This window comes from Amblyraja radiata, chromosome 5 (assembly GCF_010909765.2).
Source record: "Amblyraja radiata isolate CabotCenter1 chromosome 5, sAmbRad1.1.pri, whole genome shotgun sequence".
NCBI lineage: Eukaryota > Metazoa > Chordata > Chondrichthyes > Rajiformes > Rajidae > Amblyraja > Amblyraja radiata.
Genome location: NC_045960.1, coordinates 31,704,377 through 31,730,729, shown reverse-complemented (window position 1 = coordinate 31,730,729; position 26,353 = coordinate 31,704,377). Strand labels below are relative to the sequence as shown.

General features: G+C 40.7%; 1 protein-coding gene across 5 annotated transcripts in view; it reads right to left on the bottom strand.

Moving 5' to 3' along the window:
- myb (MYB proto-oncogene, transcription factor) overlaps positions 1-26,353 on the bottom strand; it is a 34,890-nt gene that overhangs the window by 5,593 nt on the left and 2,944 nt on the right. For 2 of the 5 annotated variants that reach the window (XM_033020940.1, XM_033020939.1), the window contains exons 2-13: positions 21,789-21,906; positions 19,853-19,924; positions 18,933-19,025; positions 18,130-18,350; positions 15,622-15,853; positions 15,164-15,244; positions 14,419-14,523; positions 12,870-13,124; positions 7,870-8,006; positions 6,674-6,788; positions 6,462-6,575; positions 1,787-1,894 (exon numbers count right to left, since the gene is read on the bottom strand). In XM_033020940.1, the coding sequence (XP_032876831.1) occupies positions 1,787-1,894; positions 6,462-6,575; positions 6,674-6,788; positions 7,870-8,006; positions 12,870-13,124; positions 14,419-14,523; positions 15,164-15,244; positions 15,622-15,853; positions 18,130-18,350; positions 18,933-19,025; positions 19,853-19,924; positions 21,789-21,906 (1,651 nt within the window). Of the gene's footprint in view, positions 1-1,786; positions 1,895-6,461; positions 6,576-6,673; positions 6,789-7,869; positions 8,007-11,174; positions 11,176-11,782; positions 12,145-12,869; positions 13,125-14,418; positions 14,524-15,163; positions 15,245-15,621; positions 15,854-18,129; positions 18,351-18,932; positions 19,026-19,852; positions 19,925-21,788; positions 21,907-26,353 lie in introns of all 5 variants that reach the window. The other 3 variants (XM_033020943.1, XM_033020942.1, XM_033020944.1) reach the window with 2 other exon arrangements.

Sequence of the window (26,353 nt, the reverse complement as noted above, 5' to 3'; positions counted from 1 at the left end):
ATAGTTAGGATGTGATCAGTTTTGAGATCACTCAGCCAGGGAAGGCCCAAAAAATGTTGAGGGTGTTAGGGGAATACCCCTGCTCCTCCTGGAAATTTAATTGAATTTAATACATTTTATTAGCCAAGTATGTATACATACAAGCAATTTACCTTGGTGCTTTGCTCGCAAGTAACAACACGATATACAGCAGACAATTAAAATGAAAACATTATAATTTAAATATGTGAAGAATGAAAGAGGCTACAGACTTTTAACTGTTCAACAGCCCGTGGAAAAAAGCTTTTTATGTCTGGCTGTGGCGGCTTTGACAGTCCAGAGTCACCTTCCATAGGGAAGTACTTCAAAGAGTTTGTGGCCAGGGTGAGAGGGGTCAGAGATGATCTTACCCACTCGCTTCCTGGCCCTTGCAGTGCACAGTTCATCAATGGGGGGAAGGTTGCAGCCAACAACCTTCTCTGCAGATCGAACGATGCGCGGCAGCCTCTGGATGTCGTGCTTGGTGGCTGAACCAAACCAGACCATGATGGAGAAGGTGAGGACAGACTCTATGATGGCAGTATAAAACTGGACCATCATTGCCTGTGGTAGATTGTGTTTTCTCAGCTGCCGCAGGAAGTATATCCTCTGTTGGGCCTTTTTGACTGTGGAGTCGATGCGGCCATGTAGCTTTCCCACTGGGTCATTAATTAAAATATAATTTTTGTCCACGGTCCAGCTGAGCCTCATTCACATTTTAATGGAAGAACTATGCTAGCTTCTGGAAATGTTATTCTTTCGGATTTCAATGATATAGATTGCTGGTGGGTAAAAGGGGATTGGAAAGCAGTAATTTTTAACCAATGATCTCTTGTTTACACATCTTGTATCTGATTGAGAGTATTTTAATAAAAAACACATGGAAAGATAAGGTTGAGCAATCACTAGCTGTTTGATGGCATTGACCAGTCGCCAGCCCATTTTTGGGTAGAAGCCTCATTACTACATGTTCCATGGGCTAAAAGCTCCACCTGAGTTTACCATTCTATTTCAATAGATTTTAAAAAGACTTAAGATACAGAAAATAAAAAATAAAAATAGAAAATACCGGAAACACTCCGCAACTCAAAGAGCATCTATGGAAAGCGGAAAAATAATTATCGTTTCAGGTCAGAAAACCTTTGCCACATCTATTTGCCAGTTCGAATGAAGGGTCTTTGTCCTGCAACATTAATTCTATTTATTTTTCCACAGATGGTGCCTGATCTGATGCATTTTCAGTTTTACTGCATTCTAGTTGCTCATCATAGAGTAGATCCGGTAATCAAAATGCTAATCAATTAATTTTAGACACAAAATACTGGAGTAACTCAGCGAGACAGGCAGCATCTCTGGAGAGAAGGAATAGGTGACGTTTTGGGTCGAGACCCTTCTTTTTGTTCACTTAGGAGAAAATGACGCTAAAAATTGCCATTTTTATATCTTTGGCCAAAATTTACAAAATGCAAATTGTTACCGAAGAAATTTGAGTGAAGATTTATTTGGCTAATGTTAGCTCACTGGTGTTTATTGGTGAGTTGTTTGTGCTAGTTCTATATATTGAAAAATACAATATATAATGCTCATCTTGAAGAAGAAATTTGATGTGTTAAACATCAAAATTTGGCATTATTTTCATTAATATGAGAATAATACCTATACTGTCTATCTTTCACTTACTTTTAAAACAGCTGACAATGACAATAATATTATTTTTTTAATTTGTTGAAATGGATCAAAGTGGATCAGAAAGGATTAGCATACTTACAGGTACTTCTTCTAAAGGACTTTGGGAAAAAAGCTGAGTATTCAAGTGTTCTCTTTCCCATGGTGCCAATGTGAAAAATTTCCTCATCTTCTTATCGGGAGATTCCACCTAAAAATAATTTAAGTTACCACACTGCTAGGAATTTTAAAGTAAACGTCTTGACCTACAAAGCAAAGCTACACAATCTTCATGACATAGTTATCTTCATTCTCCCAATGAATGTCTCCACATACAGTTTAGGATGAGTCAGTGCTAATATACGGTGCATTCAGAAAGTATTCAGACCCCTTCACTTTTTCCACATTATGTTACGTTACAGCCTTATTTAAAAATGGAATAAATTCTTTTTTTTAATCATCAATCTACACACAATACCCCAGAATGAAGAAGCGAAAACAGGTGTTTAGAAATGTTTGCAAAGTAATTAAAAATAAATAACTGAAATATCACATTTACAAAAGAATTCGGACCCTTTGCTATGACACTCAAAATTGAGCTTAGGTTCATCCTGTTTCAATTGATTATCATTGATATGTTTCTACAACTTGATTGGAGTCCAACAGTGGTAAATTAAATTGATTGGACATGATTCGGAAAGGCACCCACCTGTCTACATAAGGTTCCACAGTTGACAGTGCGTGTCAGAGCAAATACCAAGCCATGAAGACGAAGGAATTGTCCGTAGACCTCCGAGACAGGATTGTGTCGAGACACAGATCTGGGGAAGGGTATAAAACAATTTCTGCAGCATTGCAGGTCACGAAGAGCACTGTGGCCTGTTATTCTTAAATGGAAGAACTTTGGAACCACCAGGACTCTTCATGGAGCTGGCCGCCCGGCCAAACTGAGCAATCGGGGAAGACAGTCCTTGGTCAGGGAGGTGACAAGAGCTCCAGAGTTCCTCTGTGGGAGAACCTTCCAGAAGGACAATTATATCTGCAGCACTCCACCATCAGGCCTTTATAGTAGAGTGGCAAGACAGAAGCCACTCCTCAGTAAAAGGCACATGACAGCCCGCTTGGAGTTTTCCAAAAGGCATGAGATTCCCTGGTCTGATGAAACCAGGATTGAACACTTTGGCCTGAATGCCAAGAGTAAGCATGGTGTTGACAGCATCATGCTGTGTGGATGTTTTTCATTGGCAGGAACTAGGAGTCTAGCCAGGATCGAGGGAAAGATGAACGGAGCAAAGTACAGAGAGATCCTTGATGAAAACCTGCTCCAGAGCGTTCTGGACCTCAGACTGGGGCCGAGGTTCATCTTCCACCTGGACAACAACCCTAAGCACGCAGCCAAGACAACACAGGAGTGGCTTTGTGACAAGTCTATGAATGTCCTTGAGTGGCCCAGCCAGAGACTGGACTTGAACCAGATCGAACATCTCTGGAGGGACCTGAAAATAGCTGTGCATCGATGATCCCCATCCAACCTGACAGAGCTTGAGAGGATCTGCAGAGGATGTGAGAAATTATCCAAATACAGGTGTACCAAGCTTGTAGCGTCATACCCAAGAAGACTTGAGGCTTTAATCACTGCCAAAGGTGCCTCAACAAAGTACTGAGTAAAGGATCTGAATACTTATGTAAATGTGATATTTCAGTTATTTCTTTTTAATTACTTTGCAAACATTTCTAAACACCTGTTTTCACTTTTTTATTATGGGGTATTGTGTATAGATTGATGATAAAAAAAATGAATTTAATCCATTTTAGAATAAGCCTGTAATAAGCCACGAAGGGCCGAATGGCCTCCTCCTGCACCTATTTTCTATGTTTCCATGTAACGTAACAAAATGTAGAAAACGTGAAGGGGTCTGAATACTTTCTGAATGCACTGTAAGTAGAGAAGAGTAGCATGGTATTCTTTGCATGACAATTTTATTGTCATAAAGCCAAAATATTAAAAAATATTTCTTGCACTATATTTGAATTGTGTCTGGACACTCAAGGGAAAAGAGAAATAAAGAATTTTGGTCTCTCAGTCTAATGCTTAGTTTGCCAAATTACATAGTTGAAGTATTACTTACATTGTAACCTTTAAAGTGATGTTTTTCCTATCTATATAATTAAAAGTCTCATCTTGACCACTTCCTGTCTGTGCTGTATATTGATTTTAGAAAAAACGCTACCCTGTATCGCTGTGATTTTTGGCCATCTTACTCACAGTCCACCTCCGCTGAGCCAGCCCCGAGGATTTTTCCCATCGATGAAAAATAAAAAAGTCATGAGTGTTTAAAAAACTTTGATATCAGCTGATTGGTCCTCTCGCCTGTCAATCACCACAATGAAGGTAACGCCTCTTCCGGGGGGTGGGGGGCGCGACTATAAAACCTCGGATACCTGGACGTGAGTCGGTCACTCTGCAAGATCGCGAGGGAGAGGCCACGACTGTCATTCTAAGCTGTGAATCAACTGAACTGTGAGTCTGCAATGTACTTGCAAAAAATGATTTGTAGGCCTTTAATGACAATGCCATGAGTTGTTTGGCCTGCTGCCGTGCATGTGCTTGAAAGTTCAATGCATAATTGGAAGTTAAATGAAATGACAATGCCATGAGTTGTTTCGCCTGCTGCCCTGGCTGTGCTTGAAACTGCAATGCTTTATTAGGTCCGACTGTGTTTGGAAGGAATAAATTATTTATTAGGTCCGACTGTGTTTGGAAGGAATAAATGCTTTATTAGGTCCGACTGTTTAGTCCAAAAGTCTCGCTCATTTTGTGACTTCCGCTTAGTGGACAGGTCGCACTGATTGCGTAATTTCCGGTGAGTGCAGAGGTCACGCTGATTGCGGAAGTGCCGCTGACTGCGGAAGCCCCACAGTGGAAAGGCCGCGCTCAGCCGTGTGAGTAGATTCAAGAAAGTTTGCTGTCATATATGTGAGTGTGAGTGTGTGTGTGTGTGAGAGTGTATGTGTGTGTGTGTGTGAGTGTATATTGAAATTGGTGGAGAGGTGGAATATTGGGTTGGGGGACCAGCCCTCCCATGTGAAGCTGGGACCCAACGGGTCCCACTTAGTCTAGTAACCTTTTAAAGTTGTATTTGCTTTTGTTGCCGTATCTTTCATAAAACCAACGTAAGATGGATTTTAGTAGACATTTCTAAAGCTTTTAATATTAGTTCTTGCCTTGCCAGGAAAAAAGGAGATTATGAAGTATGTCTGGCTCTCAGTTGAACCCAAGGCCAGATTATTAGGCAAGCATGAGCTTTCATCTAAAGAGCCTGTCCATTGTACGAGGTAATTCAAGAGTTCTCCCGAGTTTTCCCCTGATTCGAACTCGGAGAATGTCCGTAGCGGGTCCGTAGGAGTTCGTGGATGTCTCGTAGCGGCTCGTACGAGTAATGGTAGGTAATCGGGAAATCCGGTAAACTCGTGACGTTTTTTCAACACAGTGAAAAATGTCCACGAGTAAATAAAATACTCGTGATGAAAAAATGTTTTACTTTTTACTCGTACAAGCTGCTACGAGACATCCACGAACTCCTACGGACCCGCTACGGACATTCTGAGTTCGAATCAGGGGAAAACTCGGGAGAACGCTTGAATTACCTCATACAGTGGGACAGGCCCTTAACTAAGTCTGGATGTGCCTCTTGGAAATACTAACGCCCAAGAAGTCGGTTGAAGCACACCCATTATGCTGCAGAACAGAAACTAAATCAGTATCAGTCCCCACCAAATGTAAGTATCACCAACTGGCGGGTCACATTCATTCAGCCAGGCATTTAATAACTTGGGGTGGATTTCAATCTTGTTGGGGTACTCAAACACCTAACACCTAACGCAGCTGTGGAAATGACAACTGGACCACCCCAATAATTAACAAAATTCAAAAAAATTGAAAAGATTTAAATACCAACACTGCCTTCACTCTGCAGTATTATAAAAAGTAGAAATCTAGAATTCTATACCAACTGACACCAATGCAATCCTGTTTCTGAGCCTCAAATGCACAAAATAATTTGGTGTAAGTAATATTGGAAGCTGCATTGTGTGTCATTTAATGTCACTGGGCTTGGAAGCTTCAGATCATATTTCCAGAGGTGTATTGGATTGATCTTATGTTGGCAAATGGATTCTAGATGAACTTCCTTCACGTGGCACAAACAAAATCGATGCTGCTAAATTATAATGTCCTAATCTTGCACTAGAAACTGACCACAAAAGGCATTAAAGTCGTGCTTAAATAAAAATGTAAGTAATCCAGCTGTGATTTTGGCAGTTTTGCTTTCTTAATTAGAATGTCCTGATCTACTGGGGGTGTTCCACAGTTTTAGTATCAGCAATGCTTTAAGCAACACTTAAAGACAGCATAATCTGCTCTGCTCCATTAACCCATTTAACCTGATATCACCCTGCCACAGATATTGTGTAAGAACAAACTGCAGATGTTGGTTTAAAAAGATAGACACAAAAAGCTGGAATAACTCAGCGGAACAGGCAACATCTCTGGAGAGCTCAGTTACTCCAGCTTTTTGTGTCTATCTATCACAGATATTTCCTGTTCTATCTATTTCTCCCATCACAATCCCTATAACTAAAATTTACATTTTCCATCTCTTTCCCAGTGCTGATGAAGGTTCTGAAATCTGAAATGTTAACTATTTCTCTTTCCACAGATGCTACCTGACCAGCTGACAGTTTCCGGCATTTTCTGTTTTAAATAAATACGTACTTACTTCTTGCTTAATTTTCTTTAAAAGTGGTTGGCCATTTTCATGAAAAGTTATATCAGTTTCATCAGTCTCTTGTTTAATTACATCTTGTATATCTTCAGCAAGATGAGATGGTGTCTAGTAAGGTAAGAAAATTAAACATTATCAAAGTATTTCTATAAATGGGATTCAAAGAATCTTTATGCAATGAGCAACCAGCAAACAGACAACCTTACCAGCACTTTCAAGGATCCATATTTGATTTCCTGGGCGGCAAGTGCATTTTTAAAGGGTGTGGGTGTTCTAGGTGAGCCTTCTAATATTGACCTTCTGATATTTGGAGTCCTAAAGCTGTTTTAATAAGAAAAGCTAAATTACCATCTTTCATATCAAAATTAAGTAATTTCTTTTAAACTCCTCTATATTTCTGATGTTCTCAATCAATGTGACTACACATATTTACTGTTCTGAAACCTGTTGATTTTAATAACAGACCTGAAAGGAAAACAATATGCAATGATATATGCTGCATTAAACCCAAGTACCTATCTGTCATTCCACATATTATAAATAAGTTACACAAATAATTAAATTCAGTTCATACTGAAAGGAATATTGCCCAAATTATCTGCTTCAATTTCATACTGCGGAATTTTAAAACGCTAAAATATTTTGCAATGGGTATAATGATACTTATGTTGTTTCTTTCAAAATATTTTTTAACATAGAGATAATCATTTTTTTCCCCCAAGACATTTCTGCTTAAAACATTTACAACAGAATGTATGTCAAGGGGCTGTACAGCATGGAAACAGGCCCTTTGGCCCACCTTATCATGCCAACCAGTTGGCATTCTGGGCAAGTTCCATTTGCCTGCATTTAGCTCATTGCCCTCCAAACCCTTCCTATCCATATATCTATCCAAATGCCATACGCAAGAAGAAGATCTATCCAAATATATTTTAAAAGTTATTATTGTATCCACTTGTATAGCTTCTTCTGGCAGCTCATTCCAGGTACGGACTGCCTTCTGAGTGAAAAAAATGCCCCAAGGTCCCTCTTAACTATTTCCCCTCGCACCATAAGCCTATTCCCTCTAGTTTTATAATCCTCTTCTCTGAGAAAAAGAATAGGAACATTCACATTATCCATGTCCCTCAACACCTTGTAGACCTCAAAAAGGCCACCCCTTAGCCTTCTATGCTCCAAAAGAAAAAGCCCCAACAACTCCCTGTAACTAAATTTATATGAAACTATCTTACTAAACATTACCAATTTGTGACAGAAACTCAATTTTCTCAGCAAATAGTTCGGCCCCATTCTAGCAATAGTCCTTAATGTACTACCATTGGGGCAATCTTAAATGTTGTTATTATTAAATAATCAACAGTAAGTAAAGGAATAAACAAATATCAACAAGAAGCATACTGACGCATCATTTTCTTTTTGAGTCTTAGGTGTTTGGCCACGATGCAGAGGAGTTAAAATAACTTTTTGATTGCCCACTGGTGTAGAAGTTAATGCAGGAGATTCCACTTCTAGGTGATCATTTGAAGATGTATTTAAAAACTGAAAGGAAAAGGTCATTACAGTGAACTGAATCCCATTAAAAATGAAAATGTAAAGTTTCATCAACAGACCACGGTAACAATAAACCTGCAACAGATACGATTCTTAATTGTGCACATGAACTAATTAATAATTTTGGCTGGATGCAATCACGCAACATAAAGTAGTACAGGTGCACAACCTTTTATCCGAAAGCTTTGGGACCAGACACTTCTCGGATTTCGGAATTTTTCGGATTTCCGATATGGAAGATTTTTAGCGTAGATTAGGTAGGTAGCGCGGGCGGCTTGAAAAGTCTGGAGCGGCTGCCTCCTCCCCGGAGACCGGGGAATCATTGCTTAAATGTTAGTCAGTTAGTTTGGAGGGATTTTATGTGGTGGGGGGGGGGGGGGGTGAAGGGGGAAACTTTAATTCTTAGTCCCCTACCTGGTCGGAGAGGCGGGGTGCGGGCAATGCCTTACCGGGTCGCCGTGCAGTAAGCTCCGGAGCGCTGTGGCCGCCGACTCCCAACATCGCGGAGCTGGGGGCTGCGGGCGTCCGGCCGCGGGCGGCGCCGTTTGGAGCTCCGACCCCGGCAACTCTACCCCTGGCTGCGCGGCGCTCCAAATCCAGCGCCGCCCGCGGCCGGACGCCCGCAGCCCCGCGATGTTGGGAGTCGGCGGCGTCGCAGCGCTGGGATACCAGTGGGGAGCGGGCAATGCCTTACCGGGTCACCGTGCGGTAAGCTCCGGAGCGCTGTGGCCGCCGACACACAACATCGCGGAGCTGGGGCTGCGGGCGTCCGCCCGCGGGCGGCGCTGGATTTGTAGCGCCGCGCAGCCAGGGGTAGAGTTGCCGGGGTCGGAGCTCCAACCGGCGCTCCGGAGCTTACTGCACGGCGACCCGGTAAGGCATTGCCCGCTCCCCGCCTCTCCGACCAGGTAGGGGACTAAGAATTAAAGTTTCCCCCTTCACATAAAAGCCCTCCAAACTAACTGACTAACATTTAAGCAATGATTTACAGATGTTTAAGTGTCTCCCCGGTCTCCGGGGAGGAGGCAGCCGCTACAGTAGTACAGACCTGGGTTGACCGTGGGTCGTTTCGGGTCAAGTTTGGCGCCAAACGCGAGCTTTGGTGTGCAGACGATATCCTGGGAAAAATGTCCGGTTTTCGGAGCTTTTCGGTTTCCGGAACTCCGGATAAAAGGTTGTGCACCTGTACCTAAGGACGAAAAGTTCTGTTTCTAGTAACATTATAACTGTAAAGGATTATTTTCTAAGTTTTATGATGAAAACTTAGAAAATAAATAAAGTGTTGAAGGAAGGATAGAACTAGTTATTTAATGAATTATTTATGAAACATTTCACTCCTGAGTAACTATTATTTTCGTGTTAAAACAAAGGGAAACATGGGTCCAGAAAATCAGTGGATCAGTACAAGGTACTTTGTGGCATTTCTGGAACGTCATGAAGCTACAAACGGAATTTGCAAAGTCCCAGTTAGAATTTAAACTCAGTTGCTCCCAAATCTTTGAAGATCCAATCTCGATCATAGATTAGCATCCCAAGGTGCCAACTCACAATTCAATTGGTAGCGGTTTTACTTTTGTCAGAAGGTGGTAGGTTCATGACCCACTCTGAAGACTTGAGTACAACAATTCAAGTACATTCTAATGTTCTTTTGAGTGAGTTCTGCATTAATGACAGTGTTACTTTGAGTGAGCTATTAAGCTAAAGTCCTATCTGCTTGATAAGTTTCACCTCATGCTGTTCTTAAGATGAACGTGATAGTATTCTCTAGTGTCTTTCCCAACATGTGAGAGATAGATGTGTGCAAATAGTCTACTATGTTACCCTCAATCTATTTCCAAGGTACTTCAGCAGTATAAAACACTGGAGTGTCTCAAGGATCTAAAAGGTGGTATACAATTGCATATTTTTTCCTTTTGTTTAAGATACCCTCTACATTCACGGTTCACCCAATATGCCTGTCTCTTCAGGTATACCTGCACCAAGCATACATTGAATCCCAATCATCTGGAAGGTTAGATCACATGGGATCTAAGGAGAGATAGCTGAATGGATAGAAAATCAGCTTCACAAAGGAAGCAGAGGGTGATGGTGGAAAGTTACTTCTCGGACTGGAGGCCTATGACTAGTGACGTGCCTCAGGGTTCAGTGCTGGGCCTGTTACTGTCTGTCATCTATATCAATGATTTGGATGAGAATATACATGGCAAAATTAGCAAGTTTGCAGATGATACAAAAGTGGGTGGTTTTGCAGATAGTGAAAATGGTTGTGAAAAATTGCAGCAGGATCTTGATGGGCTGAGGAATTGCAGCAGGCCAGGTGGGCTGAGGAATGGTTGATAGAATTTAATACAGAGAAATGTGAGGTGTTTCATTTTGGGAAGTCTAACATGGGCAGGACCTACACAGTGAATGGTAGGGCTATGGGAAGTGTTGTAGAGCGTAGGGATCCAGGAGTGCAGGTAGACACAAAATGTTGGAGTAACTCAGCGGAACAGGCAGCATCTCTGGGGAGAAGGAATGGGTGCAGGTGCATGGTTCCTTGAAGATGGAGTCACATGTAGATAAGGTGGTCAAAAATGCGTTTGGCACATTGGCCTTCATCAGTCATAGTATAGAAGTTGAGAGGTCATGTTGCAGTTGTGTAAGACGTTGGTGAGGCCACATTTAGAGTATTTTGTTCTGTTCTGGGCATCATGTTATAGAAAAGATGTTGTCAAGCTGGAAAGGGTACAGAGAAGATTTACAAGGAGGTTGAGTAGGCTGGGACTCTATTCCTTGGTGTGCAGGAGGATGAGGGATAATCTTATTGAGGTGTATAAAATCATGAGAGGAATAGATTGGGCAGATGCAGTCTCTTGCCCAGAGTAGGTGAATCAAGGACCAGAGGACACAGGTTTAAGGTGAAGGGGAAAAGATTTAATAGGAATCTGAGGAGTAACCTTTTCACACAAAGGGTGGTAGTGTGTATGGAACAAGCTGCTAGAGGAGGTAGTTGAGGCAGGGACTCAACATTTAAGAAACAGTTAGACAGGTACATGTATAGGATATGTTTGGAGGGATATGGACCAAACGCGGGCAGGTGGGACTAGTGTGGCTGGGACATGTTGGCCGGTGTGGGCAAGTTGGGCCGAAGGGCCTGTTTCCACACTGTATCACCCTATGACCCAATTAAGGTTCAGGGAGAAGGAACCCAGTATGTCCAAAGTCCTAACATCCTCTTTACTGGTCATTTGTAGGCAGGTGCAAGGTGTGCCACAACAGCATCTGTTTGACTAAACAGAAATCGTGATGGCTAGCTGACTATTCCAACTTGCTTCAGTTATGCTTTTCATAAACTTAACAACATTTAAAATGAGAATCTATCAACTAAAAAGATGCAAATCAAACAACTGAAAGGACTGCCTTGTAGTTATAATTTTGGAAAGTTTTATATCTGGAGATCAGGATTCATGTCCTAGTTACGGGAAACACAACATTTTGACTAAAATGAACATCAAGTGGAAAAGAAAAACTAAACATATTCCAGAAAACTCAGTGAATAAAGTTGGTAATTAAGTGCAAAATTAAAAGCATAACTAATTTGCACTATGCTGATCTGAGAAGAGTGGTCAGAGGGACAGTAGTGAGTAGGTTAAAAATACATAGTCAAATCAGCGAGTACAAAAGTGATTAGTCATTTGTTCCACAGAATTAGTTTCTAAATTGTTAACCATTTTATGTCCGTTGTAGTATTAGTAATATCTGTTGATTACTGTTCGTCTAACTGTGTGGGAGAGAAGGGCAGACCTTTGACATGGGCAGACTTGGGAGTAGAGTAGCTGAAGTCAGATAATGTGGAGGAATTACTATCACCATTAGGTGAATGATTAGGATGGCTTCTTGTTTTGCTGTGAAGGATTGTTGGTGGAGTGCAGAACTTTGAAGGAGAGGGTTGGCTGAACGAAGCAGGGGAGCCCTGACAAACCATGCTTTTGTTTAGGCTTGTATTAGTAAGTCCTTCGCAGTTGCAAACACTGCTCTCTTTGTGCTGGAGCTGTGTAATTTTTGCTGTTACATTTTTGCTAGGTGTGCTGTCTTCCCCTTCAAGGAAGTCGAAACTGCTGAGATCACCCCATGTAGATGGACCCTGAAACAATTTGGGAGGCACGAATCTAAAAATGGCGAACAGTGCCACCTGTGTAACTAACTGCTAAATTCTATAGCTTTCAAACGTGTAATAACATTTGATGGGAATATCCCTTTCTCAACTACTTGTACATTTAAATTTTTAATTTGCTCCAAGATTTTAGTACGATCTACATGCAAAATATTAATGAATATTAATATGAATGAATATTAGTTGAATATAAATTTGTTTTCCCCTCATCATTTTACAGTTTTTGCTAACCTATCCATTTTTGTTTCAGCATGCAGTAACTTTTTTGTTTCAGTATACAGCACAAATCATGGCACGCATTCATCTTTGAAAAAAATATTCTAGGATTTAACAGTGTAACTAGATTTAGGGTGCAGATAGGTCAAATAGAGCAGGACTTTCAACTTCAGAATAGCAAAATGAGCACAGCCAGATTGTGTGCTCTTTCTGCATCCCATCTGATTTTATTTTCCAGGGGGATTTAGAACAAGTAGTAAATGTGCTATTATAAAAACTTAGGTAAAAAATGTCAGATTTTTATATTAAAATTATCTTGAAATTAGTTAAAGATGAACATATATGACTAGAAAGATTTGGATGTTTTTTTACTAGCCCATCCATTAACCATAATTCATGATTCAATAGCCAACTTAAAAGTAACTAAACAGATGCAAATCCTATATTAAAACAATAATCAGGTGATAAATATCACTCACTGAGTCTAGGAGTTGAAGTGCCTCTGTATAATCAGAATGTGGAACATTTCTCAAGGGTGAGAGTATTCCATTAGGATGAATCATGCACCTTGCTGGTGATGCACTTTCTTCTGGCATGGAACCAAGATCCATGTGAGGTGGATGTCCAGGTTGTCGATGTTCCCCCAGGCAAGTAATGGCTAGAGTCCTGTTGTGAACTCCTGCATTATCAATGACTACAGTACCATTCCAGCTAGAGTAATTAGCAGCTTGAGTCTGCAGAAGAGGAAGAGAGAAATTAAAGGAAGTTAGCAATGTGATTGCACACGATTGAATCAGATATTAGCTGAAGCATTTTAGCAGTTGCATCATTCTTGTAAATTACACTTGAAACCTCATGTAAAGAACTATACAAGATGTTGCTTTGCTAGCTAAATTAGAACTCATCTTTTTCTTCCCTCAACAGGAAAAATGAAGATATTGAAATATTGCAACAACTGCTTAAACTTCCTCATTAAATAATAAAATAATTCAATAACCACCAGAGCCTTGTTCTAATCAGGGATAATATTGGGATGATAGATAAAATTTGCAAAGATGTGTGTTCCTTTTTTTGTACTAGTTCCAGTGTAGGCCAAATCAGAATGTTGAGTTAGAGTTGCTTTTGAAGCAGTAAATTACTGCAGCTTACCCTTTTTGATGCTACAGCTCACACCAACGCAACACAGAGGTGCGCAAATCAAAATTATCAGAAAATAGAGGAGAAATTAGAGATAAGCTTAATATGTAGTCAGGTAATGGAAGAAATTATAAACATTTAAAATAAATCAGTTTTATGTAGTTTCTAGATGTAATCTATTAGTACAGTTATGTATATTATCATGCAGGTTATTTGTCATGCAAACCTACTGCATCAATAATCCTCATCAAATCCCAAGCATGCTGGCCATTTATTTTCAATTGGTTTTATCTGGCTTTTACCACATACAATAAAACCAACACCAGCACGATTTATTTTACAACTGAATTACTGCTCATATATTATGGAACCAATCAAAAAGCCTGATTTTATTTCATGCATCACTATTTGCTAATAATTTAAACAAAATCGGTTAATTTGACCAGCCATGTGTAATGTACATAATGTGTAAATAACCGTATTACAGTTTAAAAACACTGATGTAAACACCAAACATGCAATTAAAAAAATAATAATAATACAAGTGATGAAATGCAATGCATAAAAGAGCATAGCCTTTGAAAGCAAAAGATAGATTTGGAATTTGGCTCTAGATTAACTTTTTCAAAGACATAACATTTATTGGTACAATACTGAGGAAATATATTTCAATACATCATTGAAGCATATACTTGTTGGTTCAGTAATATTTAAGACTTTTGTAAAATAATTAAATGAAAAACTGTATACACTATTAATTTGCAAAGGTTTCAGGTTTAACGTTAAGGATTTGAAGTTAATATAGAGCCTTTTAGAGGTACAGAGGAGAGAAAAGAGCACTGGGGTGAAGCTGCTAGCCCATTTATCCAAGCCGCACAGTGACATTCTTACTGGTAATGCCTGCTGCCCTCTCAGTTCATTTTCAGTCGACATTAGTAGCAACTCTAATTCCTTTATTCTTTTCTCTTTTTCAGGATCTTCATCATTATAGTGTCTCTGAAATTAAGTTGAGGGAAAAGAAAGAAGATCAAAGGGTATGATTTTAAATAAGATGTTACACTGATTAAGACTTCCATATTTCAGCTACCAAAGCTGAGGCCAAGCCAACCAAGAAGGGCCAAATGAATTTACAATGAACTTCCTTGAGGATAAGTGGTAAAAACTAGCTGCTAAAATAGAGGATAAATATCTTCTAAAATAAAACTTTTGATTAAATAGTGTATTTCCTGGAAGATGCTTTAAAATAATTTGAAAGTAACCCAAAAGCACATTTGTCTTAATAAAGGGGCTGTCCCACTGCACGAGCTAATTCAAGAGTTCTCCCGAGTTTCCCGTGATTCGGAAAATTACGGTAATGGCCGCTCGTAGGTACTCAGGATTCTCGTGGACATTTTTCAACATGTTGAAAAATCTTCACGAGTCTTCACGAGCTTACCGCGTTTCCTGAGTACCTGCCGTTAGTGTTACGAGCCGCTAAGAGACATCCCGAGCTCCAACGTACCCGCTACGTATTCTATGTGCTTACCACGAGTTTTATTTATTTTTTAAACTCGGGAGAGCTCTTGAATTAGCTCGTACAGTGGGACAGCCCCTTAACTCACATTAAAGTAATCAGGAGGAAAAAAAATTAACTTACTTGAATAGCTGCTGTGGCTGGTTGGGGAACATTGGCCATATTCACATGCAGAGAAACCGGGTAAGGCATTTGATTAGAGATCTGAACAGAATAACAAAAGGGATAAATCAAAACTGCTGCTATTTATCTGAATTATTTTTCTATGCATTATAATACTGAGAGCATGAAATACTTTCAACCAGAAAAGAACCTAAATCGTCAATATTATTTATGAAACAGGGTAATGATAGATTCTGCTGTTTATGAACAGCTACCAATCAAGTACCTCAAATACCTTCAATATTAACAAGAGGAAGCTTTTTAAATGTAGGCAATAAAAAATGTGATGTAAATTAGAAATACTTAAAACAAAGCCTATTCTGGAATAGGTTACTGAACAACTTTTTCCTGTTAGCTGTTCAATGTAAATACGCACAGATATAGTATAGCAAAGTTACTGAAAAGCACAGCAATCCTACCTCTTGTGGGTCAGGCAGATGAAAGTATGCATAGTCACCATTAACTTGGGGTCGGGTAGTGGATAACTGGGTAGAAGGAGGAGTATGAGGAAAACCCAAAAGGAGGTTATTTTTTGGAAAATTTGTTGCAACTGGCTGGTGGTTTGTTTTTAAGGACTCTTGCAGATACCCCTCTTGCTCTACCTTACGACGCATTGTAGAATTCCAGTGGTTCTTGATAGCATTATCAGTCCTACATATGCAGAAAATTTGAAAATGTACATTAATCAACAATTTATCCAAAAACAACAAGAGAAAATAAACGATGCTGTGAAATCAGAAGTCTTTGGCTGTATTATAGTTCACCAACCATCAATGGAAATATCAGCCTGCCCCTTCAAATAGCAGTGTAACAAGACAGTAACACATTGTGAGGACATACAGCATAGTAGTTAATTGCAACTTACAGTATCTTGCCATGGAACTCAGAACATAAAATCTATGCTGTGTAGGCATTATTTATTGATGAGAATAAACATCCATGTGCAGGATAAATACCAGAATAGACAGGAGAGCCTAAAAGACGTATTTTTACATTGTAATCTATGTTCCTTCCAAAAACCTACTAAAATGGCAGCCAACTGAAAATCTATGTCAACAAATGGAAATAGATCCATTGTTGAAATTAGCCCAGATTCAAAACGTCATGAAACAAAAGATATCAGCACTTTGTACCTAATTACGTATAAAACAGGAATGTGCCCATTTACGTTGAACCAAAGTTATTTGAAATGCCTGGCTAGCATTCTTTGAAATGTAGATTGTGATTGTCTATATTTCCCATGAAATAGTGAGTCAAAAAAGTGCCTACATTTTTTTACCCAGCCAATAATGAGGACAATTTGCACACGCAATCCTTGGGCAGAGAAGTGTCAGATGGAATACAGTATAGCAAAGTGTGGGGTCATGCATTTTGGTAGTAGGAATAAAGGCGAAGACTATTTTCTAAATGTGGAGAGAATACAGAAATCAGAGGTGCAAAGGGACTTGGGAGAGCTGGTGCAGGATTCCCAAAAAGTTAATTTACAAGTCGAATGGGTAGTAAGGAAGGCATTTATTTCAAGAGGACGAGTACAAAATCACGGATGTAATGCTGAGGCTCTATAAAGCACTGGTCAGGCCACATTTGGGAGTATGGTGAGCAATTTTGGTCCCCATATCTGAAGAAAGATGTGCTGGCTCTGTAGAGGGTCCGGAGGAGGTTTACGAGAATGATCCCAGGAATGAGTGGGTTAACATATGATGAGCGTTGGACAACACTGGGTCTATACTCGCTGAAGTTTAGAAGGATGATGAGCGACCTCATTGAAACTTACCGAATAGGGAAAGGCCTGGATAGAGTGAATGGAGAGATGGGAGAGAGTGGGGAAGCTAATTTCATAGCCTTAGAATTAAAGGATGTTCCTTTAGGAAGGAGATGAAGAGAGATTTCATTAGACAGAGGGTGGTGAATCAGTGGGATTTATTGCCACAGAAGGCTGTGGAGCCAGTCAATGGATATTTTTATGGCAGAGATAGATAGATTCTTGATTAGTATGGGTGCCAAGGGTTGTGGGGGAAAAGGCAATAGAATGGGGTTAGGAGGGAGAGATAGATCAGCCATGATTGAATGGCGGAGTAGACATGATGGGCCGAATAGCCTAATTTCGCTCCTATCACTTATGAATTTCTGAAACAGTCTCTAGAACTTGTCAGCATGGTCTAATGTCACATGGTAAAGCTCAATTCTTAATATTTATACACTATTAAGTACTGCGTGTCTATATGGAAGATTTAAAAAAATACAAAATGACCCAGAGAGCTGGTGATGTTCATATGTTTTGTGTATAGGAAATGTACACAAACAAGTTTCTTTTGAGTACCAACAAATCTAATCAACATTGGATTAACATGTTTTCTGTTTCTCAGATAAATGAGCATAATTAACAGGTTAGCTGGATGGCTCTAAGGTACATAAGCATTTGGCACCAGGCAGCAAATGAGGAATGTAGGTTTAAGGGGAAAACTGGAACGGCTGGTTTTCTTCTTTAACTTATTTTTAAGCTATTTCAATAAAAACTGTGCATGCTCACATTACCCACTTTAAATTCTATCTGCCTGTCTACTGAAATATTTTGTTCAAATCATAATTTCTCAGTTTTATCATTCCACTGTTCCTCTTAGTTTAGTATTATGTGCAAATGTAAATGCATTGCAGCTTTTGAATTCATTTCATTGTTGCAAACTATATGGAAGTAATCCAAATACTCATCTCTCAGCATTACACTGAGTACTCCCTCCATCATCCATTCTGACACAGGTATTCCTCGGATTATATCTTGTAACTCTGTTACCGTAAATCAGTGTGTTTTAAAAATCCCATTACAATGGTTTAGTTCCTTCAATTATATAATTCTTCAGTACTCCATTGGACTTTATGATGATATTTTTGTTAGGTCTAATTTCAACATTCACTTATTCAGTATTTACCTTCCAGGAAGTAGCTTTGCTATTTCTGCCCATCTATTTCCAAGTCTTTTATGTGCTTGATATATAACTCGGTCTTCTTCCTCTGTCCAGGATGTTTTCTTCACTTCAGGATTCAGATGATTGTGCCACCGCTCTCGACACTGTTTTCCTATTCTCCCTTTTAGGTGCTTTGCAATAACAGACCAGCGCTTTGGGCCATATTTCTGCACAAGTTCTATTACCTATAATAAAATGTTCAGTTTTAACACGGCAATAGCCAAGTTATTTAAATTTGAATGGTACACTAAATTATGGAATTTTCATTTTTTTTAAATCGTTTATTAAATTAATATTTTAAGCAATAGCAACATTGTTCATGCGTTACTATTTTAAAATTAATTTACCTATAGTTTACTAAAATACAGTCGTTCACATACATCAAAACCTATGAATGAAGACCTATGGGAGGAAATATAACATATTATCCACAATACAGAAAAAAAGTGTCTCCATTTTAGGAGAATTTCTTTGGATGCCTCTCTGGAGAAACATCCCTTCTTCAGACTGAACTGGGTCCCGACCCAAAACGTCACTTATCCATGTTCTTCAGGGATGCTGTCGAACCTGCTAAGTTACTCCAGCACTTTTTTTTAAAATAAACCAGCATCTGTAGTTCCTTGCTTTTACATCATTACATTATTTGTCATTTCTCTTAGTTTGACTGGTCAGCATCTCATCACTATGGGATTTGTTGGGTGAAATACCAGGAAGCATATAAGAACAATACATTTCTAAGTGCTAAAAGTCTTTTAAAATGAACCTACCCTTTGATCTTCTTCTTTTGTCCAAGGACCTTTAATGAGTTCAGGATTTAGAACTTTTTGCCATCGGTGTTGGCACTGCACGTCAGTCCGGTTCTAGTTATGTAAAGACATACAGGAACTTATTCTAATGTTTTAAAGATATCAAGAGAATGTAAAACACTTTGTGGCTTTAATTCAAGACAATACTGAGCAGACAAGTTTCATTTCTGCATTTCACTTTTGAAGTATGTAAATGTGTGAGACAATAAGAGAATAACAACCCAGTGTCCAGCGATTCCAACTACTGCAAACATCAAAAGGTTTCAGCACATATTTTACCATAACACCCCAAAAGGACATTTCATTTAAAAATGGACTAAGGTATTTTTCAGTTTTGTCATTGTATATTTCACTGTTTGTTCATCGTTATTTTTTCTCAGTTCTTTACTTCATCAAACTACATTTAATCTCAAAGTGACAGCTGCAGTAAAAGTCAGTGTCAAATAGCGGTCCAGGTGCTTAATGTATGTGGTGAAAGTGAAATGAAATAATCTAAAGTTTAAGGGTCATAAATCATACATGGCTTTTTGTCCAATTCTGAGAGAAATTTAAACTTTTTTATATCTCAGCATAACATGTAAAATATATTTAAAAGTCAACAAAAATCATTCTTACTTTAATAACATTAGAACAAAGCTATTTATTCAATCTGTATTATTGTAAATGCTTTCCTCAAAGAACATTTCAAACAAACAAATGGGTGTAAAACAATTGGATTTACTATTTTTGGATGATTGCTATACACTGTTCATGTATTTATCCATTCATAGTTAATGTAAGTCACATTAATTTTCAAAAACAATAAACAATAAATTAGAATATTAGCTCATATTTACTTTGTCTTGGAATTATACCTATACACCATTGTAAGTAGTACTTACAGGGAGGAAATTAGCAATAATTTTCCAGTCTTCTGTTCCATGTTGTTCAACAAGTTTCTTCAACTTTTCATCCTTTAAAACATGAAGTAACTGCTTAAATTCATTGCTAATATACACACAATAATTAAAATTGCAAATTGAGCCTCTAAGACATTTTGAATAGCCCCAAATAGCCATAGATTTCAGCTAAATTAATAACTGAGTGTGATTATTGTTTAGGAATATATAGTGTCCTTCATAATGTTTTGGATGAAACCCATCACTTATTTATTTGCCTCTGTACTCCACAATTTGAGATTTGTAATAGAAAAAAAAATCACATGCGGTTAAAGTGCACATTGCCAGATTTTAATAAAGGCCATTTTTATACATTTTGATTTCACCATGTAGAAATTACAGCAGTGTTTATACATAGTCCCCCCATTTCAGGGCACCATAATGTTTGTGACACAGCAATGTCATGTAAATGAAAGTACGCATGGTTAGTATTTTGTATGCAATGACTACTTGGAAGTCTGAGATTCATGGACATCACCAGTTGCTGGGTGTCTTCTCTGGCGATGCTCTAGCCAGGCCTGTATTGCAGCCATCTTTAGCTTATGCTTGTTTTGGGGGCTAGTCCCCTTCAGTTTTCACTTCAGCATATAAAAGGCATGCTCAATTGGGTTCAGATCGGGTGATTGACTTGGCCACAAGAATTTACCATTTTTTAGCTTTGAAAAACTCCTTTGTTGCTTTAGCTTTGTGATCATTGTCTTGCTGTAGAATGAACTGCCGGCCAATGAGTTTTGAGGCATTTGTTTGAAATGGAGAAGATAGGATGTGTCTATACATTTCAGAATTCATTATGCTACTACCATCAGCAGTTGTATCATCAATGAAGATAAGTGTACCTTCAGCAGCCAAACATGCCCAGGCCATAACACCACCACCACTGTGTTTCACAAATTTGGTGGTATGCTTTGGGTCTTGGGCAGTTCCTTCTCTCCTCCATACTTTGCTCTTGCCATCACTCTGCTATAAGTTAATCTTCGTCTCATCTGTCCACAAGACCTTTTTCCAGAAGTGTGGTTGCTCTTTTAAGTACTTCTTGGCAAACTGTAACCTGGCCATCCTATTTTTGCAGCTAACCAGTGGTTTGCATCTTGCAGTGTAGCCTCTGTATTTCTGTTAATTAAGTCTTCTGCGGACAGTGGTCATTGACAAATCCACACCTGACTCCTGAAGAGTGTTTCTGATTTGTCGGACAGGTGTATGGGGATTTTGCTTTATTATAGAGAATTCTTCTGTCATCAGCTGTGGAGGTCTTCCTTGGCCTGCCAGTCCCTTTGCGATTAGTAAGCTCGCCTCTTTCTTCTTAATGATGTTCCAAAGAGTTGATTTTGGTAAACCTAACGTTTGGCTGAAGACTCTAACAGATTTATTCTTGTTTCTCAGTCTCATAATGGATTCTTTGACTTTCATTGGGACAACTTTGGTTCTCATTTTGATAAACAGCAATAAAAGTTTCCACATGTGATGGAAAGACTGGGGGAAAGACTATGTGCTGAGAGCTCTCTTATACCTGCATTATGGAGGCACTTAAACACACCTGAGCAATTACAAATGCCTGTGAAGCCATGTGTCCCAAACATTATGGTGCCTTGAAATGGGGGGACTATGTATAAAACACAGCTGTAATTTCTACATGGTGAAACCAAAATGTATAAAATCTGACAATGTGCACTTTAACCACATGTGATTTTTACTATTACAAATCTCAAATTGTGGAGCACAGAGGCAAATAAATAAATGATGGGTCATTGTCCCAAACATTATGGAGGACACTGTATTTCAAGAATTAAAAGAATAACAAGTAATTAGTACAACTGAATACATTAGACATTCTTTAATTTTATCGCTTCTTCAGATCTTAAAAGAAGATTGTATCTCATACCTCTTCACGCGTCCATCGAGTTTTACTTAACTGCCGTTTACAAGACTTTGGTTGTGGACCATCGTAATCATGATCAAACATTTCAATCTCTTCTTCCTCCTCATCACTACTGTATAAACTACAAATAAAATACTTTTAATATTTAGATATCAATCTTATCTCCCAAACTTGAATATATTCTCATCAAACATAACAACGTTCTAGACGGGTTTTTTTCAAATGTGGTACAGGTGCACAACCTTTTATCCGGAGTTCCGGAAACCGAAAAGCTCCGAAAACCGGACATTTTTCCCAGGATGTCGTCTGCACACCAAAGCTCGCGTTTGGCGCCAAACTTGACCCGAAACGACCCACGGTCAACCCAGGTCTGTACTACTGTAGCGGCTGCCTCCACCCCGGAGACCGGGGAGACACTTAAACATCTGTAAATCATTGCTTAAATGTTAGTCAGTTAGTTTGGAGGGCTTTTATGTGAAGGGGGAAACTTTAATTCTTAGTCCCCTACCTGGTCGGAGAGGCGGGGAGCAGGCAATGCCTTACCGGGTCGCCGTGCAGTAAGCTCCGGAGCGCTGTGGCCGCCAACTCCCAACATCGTGGAGCTGGGGCTGCGGGCGTCCGGCCGTGGGCGGCGCCGGTTGTAGCTCCGACCCCGGCAACTCTACCCCTGGCTGCGCGGCGCTCCAAATCCAGCGTGGCCCGCGGCCGGACGCCCGCAGCCCCAGCTCCGTGTCGGCGGCCACAGCGCTCCGGAGCTTACCGCACTGCGACCCGGTAAGGCATTGCCCGCTCCCCGCTGGTATCCCAGCGCTGCGACGCCGCCGACTCCTAACATCGCGGAGCTGGGGCTGCTGGGCGGGCGGCGCTGGATTTGGAGCGCCGCGCAACCAGGGGTAGAGTTGCCGGGGTCGGAGCTCCAACCGGCGCCGCCCGCGGCCGCCCGCCCGCAGCCCCCAGCTCCGCGATGTTGGGAGTCGGCGGCCACAGCGCTCCGGAGCTTACTGCACAGCGACCCGGTAAGGCATTGCCCGCTCCCCGCCTCTCCGACCAGGTAGGGGACTAAGAATTAAAGTTTCCCCCTTCACCCCCCCACCACATAAAATCCCTCCAAACTAACTGACTAACATTTAAGCAATGATTTACAATGATTCCCCGGTCTCCGGGGAGGAGGCAGCCGCTCCAGACTTTTCAAGCCGCCTTCCTAATCTACGCTAAAAATCTTCCATTCGGAAATCCGAAAAATTCCGAAATCTGAGAAGTATCTGGTCCCAAGGCTTTCGGATAAAAGGTTGTGCACCTGTAATGCAATAGCTCAGGAGCATGAACACATTCCAAATAACTTTTTGAGCAAATGTCTTGACATGTATTATGATTTAAAAAGCATTATCTATTTAATTATAGAATTAAAATTCCACACAAAAATTATTTTTACTATATGTCTAGAGTATTTAACTCTATTTACTCCAGATCAATTAGCAGGCACATTTGAAACAATACAATGCCATTAATAATGGAAATATTGCTTACAATTAATATGTATGACTGCTAATCTGTATAATTAAAAGTCTCATCTTGACCACTTCCTGTCTGCGCTGTATATTGATTTTAGAAAAAAACGCTATCCTGTATCACTGTGATTTTTGGCCATCTTACACCCTCCACCGAGCCAGCCCGGAGAATTTTCCCATCGATGAAAAATAAAAAAATTATGAGTGGTTAAAATTCCTTGAGATCAGCTGATTGGTCCTCTCGCCTGTCAATCAGTGCAATTAAGGTAATGCCCCTTCCGGGGGGGGGGGGGGGGGGGGGGGGGGGGGGGACGGGACAGGACTACAAAATCCCGGATGCCTGGAGTCACTCTGTAAGTTCATGAGGGAGAGGCAACGACTATTATTCTAAGCTGTGAATCAACTGAACTGTGAGTACTTGTAATAAATGATTTGTTAGCCCTTAATGACAATGCCATGAGTTGTTTGGCCTGCTGCCCCGCCTGTGCTTGAAACTGCAATGCTTTATTAGGTCCGACTGTGTTTGGAAGGAATAAATGCTTTATTAGATCCGACTGTGTTTGGAAGGAATAAATGCTTTATTAGGTTCGGCTGTGTTTGGAAGGAATAAATGTTTTATTAGGTCCGACTCTGTTCAGTCCAAAAGTCCTGCTCATTTCGTGACTTCCGCTTAGTGGACAGGTCATGCTGATTGTGTAATTTCCGGTAAGTGCAGAGGTCACGCTGATTGCGGAAGTTCCGCTGACTGCGGAAGCCCCATAGTGGAGAGGCCGCGCTCAGCCGTGTGAGTAGATTCAAGAAAGTTTACTGTCTTATATGGTGTGTGAGTGTATGTGTGTTTGTGAGTGTGTGTGTGTGTGTGAGTGTATGTGTCTCTGTGGCTGAGTCTGTGTGTGTATGTGTGTTTGAGTGTATATGTGTGTGTGTGTGTGTGAGTGTATGTGTGTGTGAGTCTGTGTGAGTGTGAGTATGTCATTCTGTGTGTGTAAGTGTGTGATTGATTGTGTGTGTGTGTGTGTGTGTGAATGAGTCTGTGTGTGTGTGTATGTGAGTGTATGTGTGAGTGTGTGAATCTGTGTGAGTGTGAATCTGTGTGTGTATGTGTGTATGTGAGTGTGTGTGTGTGAGTGTGAGTGTGTGTGAATCTGTGTGAGTGTGTGTGTGTGTGTGTGTGTGTATATTGGAATTGGTGGAGAGGTGGAATATTGCGTTGGGGGACCAGCCCTTCAATGGGTCCCACTTAGTCTAGTGAATCATTATAAACATTCTCATATCCATTTATGTTTATTTTAGTTGTATAATTCTACAATATCAAAAATGTAATTGCCTTCTAGTAATGCCATTCTAGTAGGATTTGATCTGCTTTAAAATTTTAAGTATTCTTTTACAATTGTTATTCAAACATTAGTTGTAAGGCATAGTTAAATTAAATAATTGTACAAATACACGTATACAAGATCTAAACAATAAGTCACCTTAATGATTATGAAGAACCCTGACGATTATGTAGACCCTGACCACAAAAGTCACCTTTTTCATACCCAGGATTAATATTTTGACCTTTGTGAGGGTTGGGTGGAGAATGCCAAATGTTGACATCATAATGTCTTTAGGGAGCATGCTTCTAATGATGAGGAAGTTAGTTGAAGGAGTCATGGGTGACAATTTCTACTATCAAATGTTCTCTTAAATTCGGTAATATGTATGTCATTTAGTAAATAGGCATGGGAAAAATGGCAACTTTTGCCAAGAGCCATGCTCAAGAAATATGCTAATACTTAAGAAAAGGATGAAGATCCCCAAGCCCAGAATTATTTCTGTACTAATAGTGTAAGCAAAATCTATGGGTGCAAACTCCAAATATCCTGAGTAATGTCTGCAAAACGCATCTAAAAATGGATATCAGTGCCATTATTATTGAAAGACTAAGTATCGCCAAGTGTCCCCACTAATAGGGTAACAAAATAAGGGGAAAACATTTACTATCACAGGTAAAAACCTGAAAGGCAGGAGAATGGGGTTAAGAGGGAAAGATGGATCAGCCATGATTGAATGGCGGAGTAGACTTGATGGCCGAATGGCTTAATTCTGCTCCTATAACTAATTAAATTCCTTTCCCCCTAGAATGCTGTTCAATCCGCTGAGTTCCACCAACATTTTCTGGAATAGGGAGGTTACACGGCAGTCGAAGTCACGACCCATACTGTTGCCATGCAAGCCTTCTGGAGTACAAGCGGTGAACGTCAGGTAAGCACTTACTATGGCTGCCAGTACAGTGGGCCCGTCTTCTGTCCCAGCATCCGGACTCCACACTGACTGGTTCCACTCGCGGACCCCAGGCCGTCTGGACCCGTGTGGGGGTCGGGTGAATCACCCAGTGTGTGTGTCGTAGGTGGTGAATCACCCGGTGTGAGTGTCGGGTTGAATCACCCCATGTGGTGGTGGGGATCGGGGAAGTGAATCACCCCGTTTGTGGGTCGGGGGTTTGAATCACCCCGTGTGGTGGTGGGGAGTTGAATCACCCCGTGTGTGGGTCATGGGGTTGAATCACCCCGTGTGGTGGTGAGGGTCGGGTGAATCACCCTGTGTGTCGTGTGTGTGTCGGGGTCCGGGGGTTGAATCACCCCGTGTGGTGGTGGAGGTCGGATCAATCACCCCGGTGTGGGGGTCGCGTCCGATGCCGGTGCAGTCAGTGACTCTGGGTGGGTGGAGGGACCAGACTGTCCCCAACTCTGCTGCAGCCGATGGGGACATTGCCGGGTTTATGGCCCCGTGTGTCTGCTGCCCGGAGCCGTGGCCCCGCTCCACCCGGCCCCGTGTGTGTGCGCTACCGATCCACAGCCCGTGACAGAGCAGATGGACACGGGGGAGACGGGCCGGAGGGCAGCCGTGGAGGACAGAGCTGACCCCGGGGGGAGAATGGGGGCTGTCCGGAGGGATCCGCTCCTTCGGTCGCTTGAACCTTGGTGCTCGGGTTCAGACCGCTCAGTCACCTTCCAGCCCCGGGCGGTCAGGGCCGGGAGTTGCCCTCAATCCGCAGGCACGCTGCTCTTTCACAAG